The 11,612-nt window shown below is 62.0% G+C and overlaps 1 protein-coding gene across 1 annotated transcript; it reads left to right on the top strand.

The window, feature by feature from the left end:
- Positions 1 to 3,352: 3,352 nt before the first annotated feature.
- On the top strand, positions 3,353 to 7,841 carry LOC123522657 (zinc finger protein 497-like). Its single transcript, XM_045298724.1, has 3 exons — positions 3,353 to 3,692; positions 3,811 to 3,924; positions 5,955 to 7,841. The coding sequence occupies exons 2-3, from the start codon at positions 3,849 to 3,851 to the stop codon at positions 6,704 to 6,706; spliced, it is 828 nt and encodes a 275-aa protein (XP_045154659.1). The 5' UTR covers positions 3,353 to 3,692; positions 3,811 to 3,848; the 3' UTR covers positions 6,707 to 7,841.
- The last annotated feature ends 3,771 nt before the right edge of the window (positions 7,842 to 11,612 follow it).

Below are 11,612 nucleotides of genomic sequence, written 5' to 3'. Positions count from 1 at the left end.
ATCGGTTCCCTCTTTCCCACCCACTCTCTCTGTACACTCCCAGTATCGCCACTCACACCCCTGGCACTGAAGGGCTCATCTGGGTCTGGTTTTAACAAGACTCAAGCTCAGCAGTCAGCTCACCACCCACAGGGTGGAAGGGGCACTGGAACTCAGTGAATGCAAGGTGGAGTTGGGACCGCGGACCCCAGGGCGGACACCTTCTCTGCTAGGTCCCACTGCTCCGTTAGGTGCCACCAGTCAGTTCTGGTCCTAAGCAAGAGTGTCTTCATGGAAGTGCAGAACCCCCCACACCCACAGATTTGTCATTCTCTCCCCCAAAGTGCTGCCGCATTCATGGTACCTGTCACTGCTGTTCCTGAGGGCTGGCTCATAGCCCACTGCGTGGGGTTTGTGGCCTGCTCCAGGCTCATGGCAGCCAGTCTGAGCCACATACCTGAGCTCTTTAGACCTGGAGGTGCTGGCCCCTCACTGTGCTCCCGGAGTAGGGAGGGGCCCTGGCCAGGACACTTGCCAAGTTCACTTTGATTTTTCAGCGTTTTTGTTCGTTTTCACAAGTTTAATAGGTCAACTACTTGACTCACATATCTTAGACGTCAGTGTCACAGTTCTCCCTGTGACAATGGGCATTTGCTGACGGGGAAGGACAGGCCCAGGCCTGCCCCGTCACTGCAACACCAGCACCAGCACAGGGCCCAGTGGGCTGTCCCTGAAAGCGGGGACCTTTTCCAACTTCAGTGCGCTTTTCAGAATCGCTATTTTCGAGCTGCAAAGTAGAATCCCTGCTGGACATAGCACATGGGTGACGGGGTGTGTCGTCAGGCAACCCTCCAGTGATTTCAGCAGAGAGAACGGAGTGTCATGACTTGCTGGCTGGGCATGAAGTGGTCAGTACACACTGAGGTGCTTTCAGGTTGTGTCCTCTCATCATACTTAAGCCGTCTCTGCCGAGCGAGCACGAAACCAAGAAGCCACGGGGAAGAGAGACTTCTGAGGTCAGGATTTGAGGGAGACACGCTAGCAGCCAGCATGTGCTCTACAAATCACAGAACTCTTGCCCTTGGTGATCAAAGACCACAGCCTTCAGTATGGATTGCACTAACAGGCAGCATCATGAGGAAGCAAAGGGTGGAATTGTGGAGGATTACGTTTATTTGCACCTACATGTAATGTCCGTGGGCAGCTGTCAAGATCACATGACCCGTTGCACTGGACCACTCCCTGCAACAAGACCTGTTAAAGTGTTGAAACGCAAGGAAGCAGATTTAGGGCGCTCGCTGTGCGATGGATGTTCCCTTCCCTCACTTCCCACGCAGCATGCAGAAGCTGGGCGGGGAGGAAATCAGGAAGACCGAAGAATAGCTGGTGGAGGTAGAGAACGTTAAGCACACCAGACTGCCAGGGGAGCAGGTCTGCCTTAGCGCAGCTGAGCCGGAATGCCCCCTTGAAGGGAGATGGCCAGACCCCACCGCGTGAACTTTGGACGTGTCATTAGCAGGGACCGGTCCCCGAAGGAGGGCATCATGCTTGGTAAAGTAAGAGAGTTCGTGCTAAAGAGAAGCCTCTCAACAACATGGCCTAACACAGCAGCCTCCACGATGGATTCGTCCACGTGGCCGTCGTGAGGCTGGCACAGGACTGGGCTGTTCCGACGCTAGAATTCCATGGCACCCCTGGAGCAGCGACCTTCCTAGGGCCGTGGGAACAAAGGGAAGGAGTGGGGTTGATAATATCTGTCGGACCCTGCGGATGGGGGGTCGGGGATACGCCGGTGCGGAGGGCGAGGCAATGAAGCGGGTCTGGAGACGCTGGGAAAGCTACAAGAGGCTCTTATCCGCTGCAGCAATGGCACAAGGACCGGAAGCCATGGCAGGAACCGAGAGGAGCGGCTCCCCAGCCTCCGGTCCCTCTGGCGCCCCCACAGGTAGGAGCCGGCCTGGCACCGGTGGCCGACGGGGCGCAAAAAGCCAACCCCTGGCTCAGGAGCGCGGAGGCTGCTCTGGCGAGCTGGTCCCCTGTCGTCCCCCACGCGGCACGCAGGGAGCCCCGGTGGGGTCTGCGCAACCGGGAACGTCGTGGGGGCTCCTGCCGGCAGAAGTCTGTAGCGTGCGTGGGGCCAGGCCGGCACGGGAACGCGCCCAGAGGATCGGCCTGGAGCGCAAAGGCCTTAGGAGTGCGCCCAGGCTGCGCTCCACACCGGAGGTGCCCACGGAGAGAAACCGCCTGGCCGGGTCCAGGCGGTGCACGTGCAATGTCAACTTCCCGCAGCCTGGGGAATGGGCGGTGGCCAGGGGTGGGGGGAGGGATCCGAGCATTCACACTGCGGAGCGACCCAGGATACCCCCCTCCCGCCCCCCGTACATAAGGCCCTCTCTCACTGCCGCTGGGCAGGCCTTCATGGCCAGAGATGCCACAGAAGGAGGCCCGTGCGGGGGGCAGCGTCCAGACCTTCGTCCGGGGAGGAGGGGGTGCTATATGCTCTTCTCTGGAGCTCACGCCAGGGCGACCCCCCAGACACTCACGGGAAGTCACCCCAAGGAGAGCTGGGACAGAAGGAGGCTGTGCTTGGGGTCACCTTAGACTGACGGAGGAGTTTTCTAGATGGACATCCAGGGCTCCTGTGCGGAGAACCCGCCCACCTGCTGGGGACCGGGCTGAGCAGGAAGCCCCCACCTCCCGAAGTCCTAGGAGGCGATGTGCCCACCCAGGGGAGCCTGGAATCGGGTGGGTGGGCAGGGGGTGAGGGCTGTCTCCTGGGGCGGATGCAAGCCACACCCCATCGGGGACCCACTCTGAAGACCCTCCAGCCCCGGCTGCCCGCCCATCACAGCCTCACTTAGGAGCCCCGTTGGCGCCGAGGCAGTCAGCTCCCCACGGAGCAGTTCTGCTCTGTCCTGTCGAGGCCTGGCTGGCCGAGGGGGCCCCCAGAGCGCCCCGCCATGGATTCTGGGAGTCTCACTCGCTACCACACAGCTCCTGCAAACGACCGGATGGAGGATCTGCTCGCAGCCTCTCCGACCTTCCCCCGCGGGTCCCGAGCACCGTCTGCAGAGCCGCCTGCTGCTGAAACACCCGGGGAGCTCGCGCAAGCAGCGCTGCCGGCCTGGGCTGGAGCGGGGAGCCTGCGTTTCGGGCGAGCTCCCCTGTAAGGCTGGCCAGGGGGCACGGTCTTCTCCGCAGCCGGGAGCCGGCCAACTGCGAGGGTCCTCCCCGCAGCCTAGAGCGGCCGGCGGGGGCGGGGCCGAGGCTTCCGGATCCGGTCCGCGCGACGCGCTTCCCGAGCAGCGGTGAGTGGCCCCCGCCGCAGTGACCCCCGGGCTGTCCCCAGCCGATCCGGCCACAGCCTTTCTCTGGGCCTCCCCTGGACGCCGGGACAGCGCCCTAGCGCGGCCTGACCCCGCCGGCGCGCGCCTGCCCTGGGTGGCCGCCCACTGCGAGGCCGCCAGCCCGACACCCCTTGCCCGGAGGTCCGCCCCTCAAGATCGAGCGTTGACCGCGGTTTCTGTTCCGAGGCGCTGGTGCTGCAGACTGCTGGCGACCGGGGCTCTTAACCCGCAGCCTGGAGGCCAGAGACGCCTGGAAGTCAGCCAGCGGGAGCCCCGTGGGGCCAGTCGGGCTCTGACACACGTGGGGTCACCAGCCATTGGCACTGGCTGCGCAGCGACCAAAGGGTTTGGAAATCTCAGGCCAGGGTGAGTCCTCCCCTGCTCAAGTCCAACTTTGGGCTGGGAGAGGAAGGTGCTGGGCGGTGCCCAGCTGGGTCCCCAGCAGGATCCCACCGCGCCCAGCATGGCTTTCTGCCTTCCCCAGGGCCAACCTACAAAGCAGCAAGGAGCCGTGGCCAGCTGATGGCCACCCTGGCAGCTGCAGGCGGCGGCGCACAGCCCAACACTGAGCTTCGGGAGACCAGGATCCAGCCGCAGGGTACAACCCCTTAACCCCTCCATGCCCGGTCCTGCACACACATGGTGCAGCCCCCTGGCACCACCAGCCTCCCCCCTGAAGCCCTGTGCAGAGAAAGGCACTAAACCAGAAAATGCCCACTGCTGTCCAGGCAACTCCGGCTCCCGGTGGCCCTTAAGACAAGGTTTGGCCAGGTGACCACACGCTGACCAGAGCACCCCGCACACCACTGGTGCTTAAGTTAGCCTTGGCCGCTTCAGCTGGTGGGTGGGACACCAGCGTCCTGTTACAGGCTCACCACAGGGTGATGTGGACCCAGGCCCCGGGCCATGGCCAACCTCACACGCTGGCTTCCTGTTGCTGAAGTGGACACATGATGCAGGGAGGCCACCCGCAGCGCCCAGGGCAGTGGAGGGCTTGCCAGCATCTGGCCTCCAATTCCATGTGTGCTGTGTCCCGCACGGTGGCTGCTGGGCACCCAGCATCTGCCCGCCCTCCCTCACCCCTGCCAGGCCCATGTCCCCAGCCTGTACCCCATGGTGGTGGTGGTGGTGGTGGTGGTGGTGGAGGAGGAGGAGAGGTGTCATCCCAGCTGGGTTCCTTCCCTCCAGCCCCACCCCTGACCATTCGTGCCTCTGGGCTGCGGGGCCTTTATCCAGCCTCGCAGGTTAGGGCAGCGTGGAGCTGACCGCACCGCCCTTTATCCAGCCTCGCAGGTTAGGGCAGCGTGGAGCTGACCGCACCGCCGCGCTCCGGCAGCAGAAGGCGGTGGTGCTCCCTCTGTGCATGCTCCGCTGGGCGCCCGCGGGCGGTGCTGGGAACCGGTCAAAGGAAACGGGCTCTCGCCCTGCCCTGTGTTGCCCTCTGAGACTCGCTGCGACAGTGGGAAGCTGGGAGCTGCAGCGGTGGGGTGGGTTCCACCCAGCGTGGGCCAACCAGTCTGCAGGGAAGGCTACCTGAGCGGAGTGACCAGCCACCCCCTGCAGCCCCGCCTTTCCACTTTCCACCGCGGCCAGTGCTGCCGTGCACCCACTGGTGGAGTAGGGGGTGAAGGCCGCATAGATTGACAGGTGACACCCACCCCAGTAGCACTACCGCCTCCGCTGTTCCCTCCCTGCAGTACTGAACACGGGGGTCATTGTGGGGTCGCCTCTCTTACAGTGTGGTGACACCCCAGGGCGGCACTGTCGCCTAGACTGGCCAGTTGAAGCGCTTTGCTGGTGCCCACGCGGCACAACCTCATCCAGGGATGAGAAAAAGAAAAAAGGCCAGGGCTTCATTTCGTGAGCCAGCGCAGGGGGAAGAGGTGGAAGCCATGCGCAGCCACCTAGTGCGCTGGGGGGAGCGGGCAGCGCCCAGGGCGCAGGAGCCTGGAGGAAACCCAGCCGCCAACCCATCTTGAGAGAAACTTTGGTGGTGCCGTGGGGGGTCAGCAGTTCCAAACCACCAACCGCCCTGCGGTAGAGAGACGAGGCTTTCCACTCCCTCAGGTTCACAGCCTAGGAAAGCCGCTGTCCTCCCTGCCCTTTAGGGTCACCGTGAGCCAGAATCGGCTTGATGGCAGTGTGTAGGCTGGTGGGTGGGTAAGGCATCACGATGTTCTTCCCTGAGTCACACCGTGGCCTTGTTCTCACAGAGCCGCGGAAACCAGCGTCTTCCCCCTAAGCCACTCCTCCCCGTCGCTGAAGCCCTTGAGGGAGGCAGCCTGTGGGGCCTGTCTGTGACTTCTCGGAGCTGTGCACCTCTGTGACCCCATGCTATGGCCAGGGCCTCGCTGCCCAGTCCACCCACCCACCCACCTCCTCCCCATCTTCCGGTCCCTAATGTCCTGTCCCATCTCACCACTCCCTGTTCCATAACAATCCCCTCCCTTCTGTTCCACCCCACCCATCTGCCTGGCCCCGGCCCCATCGGCACGCCTAGCTAGTCCTCGCTGCCCCCTGTGCTGTCCTGGCCCCCACCTGACCAGCTCCATCCCGGCTCCCTGGTCCTTTGGGTCGAGATGAATGGCCTCCCTGAGCCCTGAGACTTGTCCTTCTTTCTGGTTTCAGACCACGAGGACGCGGCTCGCAGCGATGGGCCCACGCTGAAGCAAGAACCCCCAGAAGAGGCGGAGCCCTGGGGTCTCCAGGGCGGACCACCGGGCGGGGAGCCGGCCAGGCCCTGCAACACAGCGGCTCCGAGGCCGAGGCAGGCCGCCCCTGGGGAGCCGCGCCGCCGCCGACATGGGCCCAGAAACAAAGCCAGTTCCGCGCCACCCCTGGGGGCCCCTCAGGAACCCCCCGCGGAATGTGGCCCTGCCACCACGTGTGAGCCAGGAGGTGGCAGGTCGCCTGGGAAGGCCTCAGAGCGCAGGAGCCCGCGGGCGGGCAGCGGGGCGAAGCCGCACACGTGCCGGGAGTGCGGGAAGACCTTCGGGCGCAGGTCTGACGCCCTGAAGCACCTGCGCGTGCACACGGGGGAGAAGCCCTACGTGTGCGAGGAGTGCGGCCGCGCCTTCGTGGATAGCTCGCACTTCACGCAGCACCTGCGCGCCCACCGCGGCGAGAAGCCCTTCGCCTGCCCCGAGTGCGGCCTGGCCTTCAGCCAGAGCTCCAACCTGTCGCAGCACCGGCGCGTGCACAGCGGGGAGCGGCCCTTCGCCTGCCCCGAGTGCGGCCGCGCCTTCAGCCGCAGCTCTTTCCTGCGGGAGCACCAGCGCGTCCACACCGGCGAGAAGCCCTTCCGCTGCGCCCGGTGCGGAAAGGCCTTCGGCTTGAGTTTCCACCTGCTCCAACACCAGCGGGTGCACGGCCCCGACTGAACCCAGGCAGGCACTCGCTCACGTGCCTATGTCTCCGTGAGTGGGCCGCAGTGCCAGCAGGCCAGCTGCAGGGGCCAGCACCAGAGGGGCACCTTATGCTTGCCCCTGCCCTTCCTCAGAACATCAGGATTGTGGACAGCACCCCCTGGTCACAGGGAACCAGGTGGAACCTGTCTGCCCATCCCCTATTGCTGGGGAAGACACACACAGTATGATCCCCTACACATCCGCCATCTGATCCCCTAGACACACACAGTCTGATCCCCTACACGCACATGGTCTGATCCCCTACACACACAGTCTGATCCCCTACACGCACATGGTCTGATCCCCTACGCACACACCGTCTGATTCCCTACACATACGCCGTCTGATCGCCTACATACACACTGTCTGATCCCCTACACACACAGTCTGATCCCCTACACACACGCCATCTGATCCCCTACACATACGCCGTCTGATCCCCTACATACACGCCGTCTGATCCCCTACACACATGCCGTCTGATCCCCTATACACACGCCGTCTGATCCCCTATGCACATACCGTCTGATCCCCTACATACACACTATCTGATCCCCTACGCACACACCGTCTGATCCCCTACATACACACTGATCCCCTACACACACACCGTCTGATCCCCTACGCACACACCGTCTGATCCCCTACATACACACTGATCCCCTACACACACGCCGTCTGATCCCCTACGCACACACCGTCTGATCCCCTACACACACACTCACACGCTGCAGGCCACTGCTTCCCTGTTGTTGCTCTTGGGTTGTCTCTGGCTGAGACACAGCGTAGCTCCCATGCATACACCACCCTAAACCACCTGCGCCCTCCGGTGAGTTTCCAGAGATGTAGCCTGCGTGGATCTTTGTAGCCACCACACTGCGGAGAGTCGGCCCTCCCACCACCCAGAGAGTTCCAGCTCTAGGAGCACCTGTGCAGGCCAGTGGGTGTCCCTGCCATCGGATGGTGTGAACAGAGCCTTCTTACTGCCGCTTCTGTCTCTGTAACTGTGTCTGAAAGCCATCCGGTATCCGCGTCCCCTGGCCCCCAGCCCAGTGTGAACCCATAGCAAATCTTAAAAGTCACAGGTCACTTTCTACTTGGTTTCAGAGCTGCATGAGTCTTTCTGTCTGTCTGTCTCCATCACACGGTGAGGCCCTTGCAGCCCGGCGGGGAGCCTGTGAAGGACAGGGTGGAGACAGCTCTGCTCACCTGTTCAGGTGAGGAGAAGAGCCATAGGTGCTCTGAGAACTGGCTGGTTGGGGACAGGCGCCCATTGCCCGTCATGATCCACCCAAGGGGACGTTACCTCAGTGCGCCATAACTCAGCCCCACCCTAGTTGCAGGGAAGCCTGGGCTTCTGTGTGCACTAGGTGCCAGGGTCCCCGCTGGTCCAGCCTCTCAGGAGGTTGGCCTCACAGAACCAGAGGGGATCTCTTAAGGCGGCCGCCCTCCTGCCCTTCCCCAGCGTGTGAGCCAAGGTGACCGGTGGTACACCCTGTAGGGTCCGGGTGGTCCTCAGAGTGGCTTCTCTGGCAGCACAGCTCTTGAGCAATCAGAGGGTGGGCCAGTGGGAGACTCGTAGCCTGAAAGGTCAGCGCCACTGCTCTGAGGGAAGTGGCCCCACCAGGGCTGTGTGGGCCTGCAGCCACAGATCCCCAGGTACATGCCTGTGACAGGTGTCCGGCACAGAAAGTGCAGATGTCACCGGGTCATGCAGGCGAGCGAGCTGTTAGGTTTCAAGACTGAAGGACACGATGCTGGGAAGAGCCCGCAGTGGGGGCATCTCGTGTGGAGGAGACGCCGTCTCTTCACAGGAAAAGCAGGATAGAAACAGTGACACTCGGTGGATGCAGCTGATAGCAGATTAGATAGCTGCCGAGCTCATCCATGAACTGCAAGGTGTATCCAAAGAAATCGGGAATGTGAAAGAGACAAGGGGGTGAAAAAAAGACCAAAAAACTGATGTGTTTGAGACTTTAGAGTAAAATGACCACCCTGGCACAGTTGAGATCAGAGCCCCAAGAGTGGGGAGGAAGATAATGAGACATTTTCAACCCAAAAAATGTCAAAGCAGAAAACAATTCAACCTTGAGGGCTGAGCCATCAGTGACAGCTAAAGTAGGAGACGGGTAGCCACGAGGCCTTTGAGAGCCTCCTGCGAGACCAGAGCGGTCACCACTCGGGCTCCGCAGGGCCACGCCTTTTTCTTCACAGTGACGCAGCTCAGCACTTGGCATGATCGGCTGCTGCTGCTTTTGACTGCGGAGTAAGTAACCCGGATTCACAGCCCCCGGAAGTGGAAGGCATATCTCAAAGGCTAGATCACCACGAGGCATGGCAGTCCCTGCCGGCCACAGTCCAAGTCAGAAGACCTTTGGTGAGTGTCTCTAGGCGTCTCCCACCACTGCTGCCCCCCCTCAGTCTTGCTGGCCGGCTGGAAGAGGCAGGTCAAGTCTTTCAGTGCACTTCAGCCGGTGGTGCTGGGACACCTGGGTCTCCCCATGCAGAAGCACGAGGTTGGATCCTGACCTCACGCCCACACCCACACGCTTCCACGTGGAATCAGACACCCGTGGGTGCTAGATCTGGAGCCTGGAAGGAAACACAGGCACCCGCGTGACCTTGGGGCAAGTGACAAAGGGGAAGACCAGATACACGAAGTTCATCCAAACAGAAAACTTTGGGGCTTGAAAGGACATCATAAAGCGTACAAAAAGCAAAACCCTGTAAAATTGACAAAGACATTCACAAATGACCAAACCCAAACTGTAGCCCTGGTTCATAGCAACGCGTGGCCGGGGTGGCGCCGCCTCTGAGGGTCTCCTTGGCTGACTGTAGGATCACGCTGCCACGTGCTTCCATGGGCCCTCCAACCGGTTAGTGAGCACAGTGCTTTGCCCCTGCACCACCTGATACGTACAGAGCCCTACAGCTCAGTGTGGACAGGACAGCTGGCTCGGAGGGAAGTGGGCAGAAGCCTTGAACAGACACTTCCCAACACAGCGACACGATGGCCGGTGGTGCGTCCAGCTGCTCCGACTCCTGGTGAGCTGACCACAGCAGGACGTGCTGCGTGTTCATTGCAGTGCTGCTCACAGGAGACACGACGCTGGCGTCCAGCCACAGATGAATGGGCACGTGAAACGAGGCCTGCTCGCACAAGGAACCCTCCCGAACCCACACTGTTTATCCTTGATCGCATTGGTTCTATCTCAGGGACCCCAGAGGGCAGAGGTGAACTGCCCCTGTGGTTCAAAGAGAAAGTCGCCTCTCTCCCAAGAGCAGCTGCTGGGGTCGAACTGCGAACCTTGCACTTAAGAGGCCCAGCATGTAACCTACTGCACCACCAACAGAGCCCCGTTCAGCCTTAAGGGAAACCGAAGTCCTGACACCCAGCTCTTGGGAGAGCCTCATCCACATCGCGCTTAGTGAGAGCGGATGGCTGGTCATGTGCCGTGTGACCCGCTGAGGGCAGGGAGGGAAGGATGGGGTCACAGCTGGCAGCTGCTTTGAAGGCCAGGCCCCACCTGGTGAAAGGTGAAGGACCGCCCAGTCCCACGCCTCATCCTCTTCAATTGGCTAGTGGGTAGGCATGATCTTGACAGGGCTTTGGCACAAGGCCCAAGTCAGACACCAAGGCCATGGCGGCCTGCCTCCCAGGCACCTCAGGGCCGGGCCAGCTGGGGCGCTCAGCCTGCTCGCACCTGTAGCTACCACTAGCTGGGGCTCCAAAGGCTGACTTGATGGTGCTCCTGAAGTTTCCTACAGACCCCTTCCGTGGGCAGTGGGGGTGGATGGCCAACCATACCCCTCAGGGCCTAGTCGCTCCACAGGCTGTGCTGGAGCAGTGTGGGGAGGCCCGTGTTCCTGTGATGACCCTCGCTCAATGTCCTCGTGTTGGGGTGATCCCCAGCACCTGGGACAGCCCTGGAGGCTGACTTGAAATCCCCTGTCTGGGATGCTGGATTGGTCTTAGTGTAGGGTCCCACGGCCACTGGGTGTCCTGACTGGGCACTTGGTGGGAGAGGGCTGAGCGAGCTGGTTGCCGGTGCCTGGGCGTTTGCCGCCGCTGGCCAGCTTGTCCAGCTTGGTGCAGGGCTGAGCTGAGGCTGGTGGAGGACGGCAACCGGCTCTGCCCAGGGCTGCGTGCCCGCCTGGGGGCAACGCTGACTGCATTGCCCTGCCGGCCTCAGCCGCTGCCTTGTCTGCATCCTCTGCTAACACCTAGTGGCCGCAAGCTGCCTGCTGGCTCCAGTTCCAGGCTCAGTGCCCCAAAGGCCAGGAGGTGCCTCCAAAGTACAGAAGGTGTACCAAACTTTCAGGAGGTACCTCCAAAGACCAGGAGTAACCCTCAAATCCACAGGGTGCCCCCAAAGAGCAGTTCATGTCCCCAGGCTCACAGGAAGTGCCCCAGATACACAGGAGGAGCCCTCAGACCCACAGGAGGTTCCGCAAACCCATAGGAGCCCCCGGGTTCCTTGAGGATGTGCAAGCCAGTGCTGGCAGGCTCTGCACACCTGCTCTCTGGCCATCTGGGCACCTGGGCGAGCAGGCCCTGAGTTCTGAAACTCGGTGATCCAAGCTGGGGATATGGACCTGCCATCAAGCCCAACACCCTGGGGTCCAACAAGAACTGAGCGGGGGACCAGGGTGGAGGGCCAGGCCTGCAGGCCTGCCAAGATCCACAGGGGCCATCTCCAGCCTGCTGCTCCGAGGTCACGGCTGGCTTCACTCTGTTGCTCATGGGCCCCTTGAAAAGGGACCAACATCACAGCATAAGACACTGTCTCCCAGCACACTGAGCACACCACCCACCCAGAGAGGACATGCCACCCAGACCCAGAGAGGACACGCCACCCAGACCCAGACAGGACACACC

The sequence above is a fragment of the Echinops telfairi genome, unplaced genomic scaffold (assembly GCF_000313985.2).
Source record: "Echinops telfairi isolate 266 unplaced genomic scaffold, ASM31398v2 ScPeMD7_1;HRSCAF=3_0, whole genome shotgun sequence".
Classification (NCBI taxonomy): Eukaryota; Metazoa; Chordata; class Mammalia; order Afrosoricida; family Tenrecidae; genus Echinops; species Echinops telfairi.
Note: the sequence above shows the minus strand (reverse complement) of the source record. Positions and strands in the feature narration are given on the sequence as shown.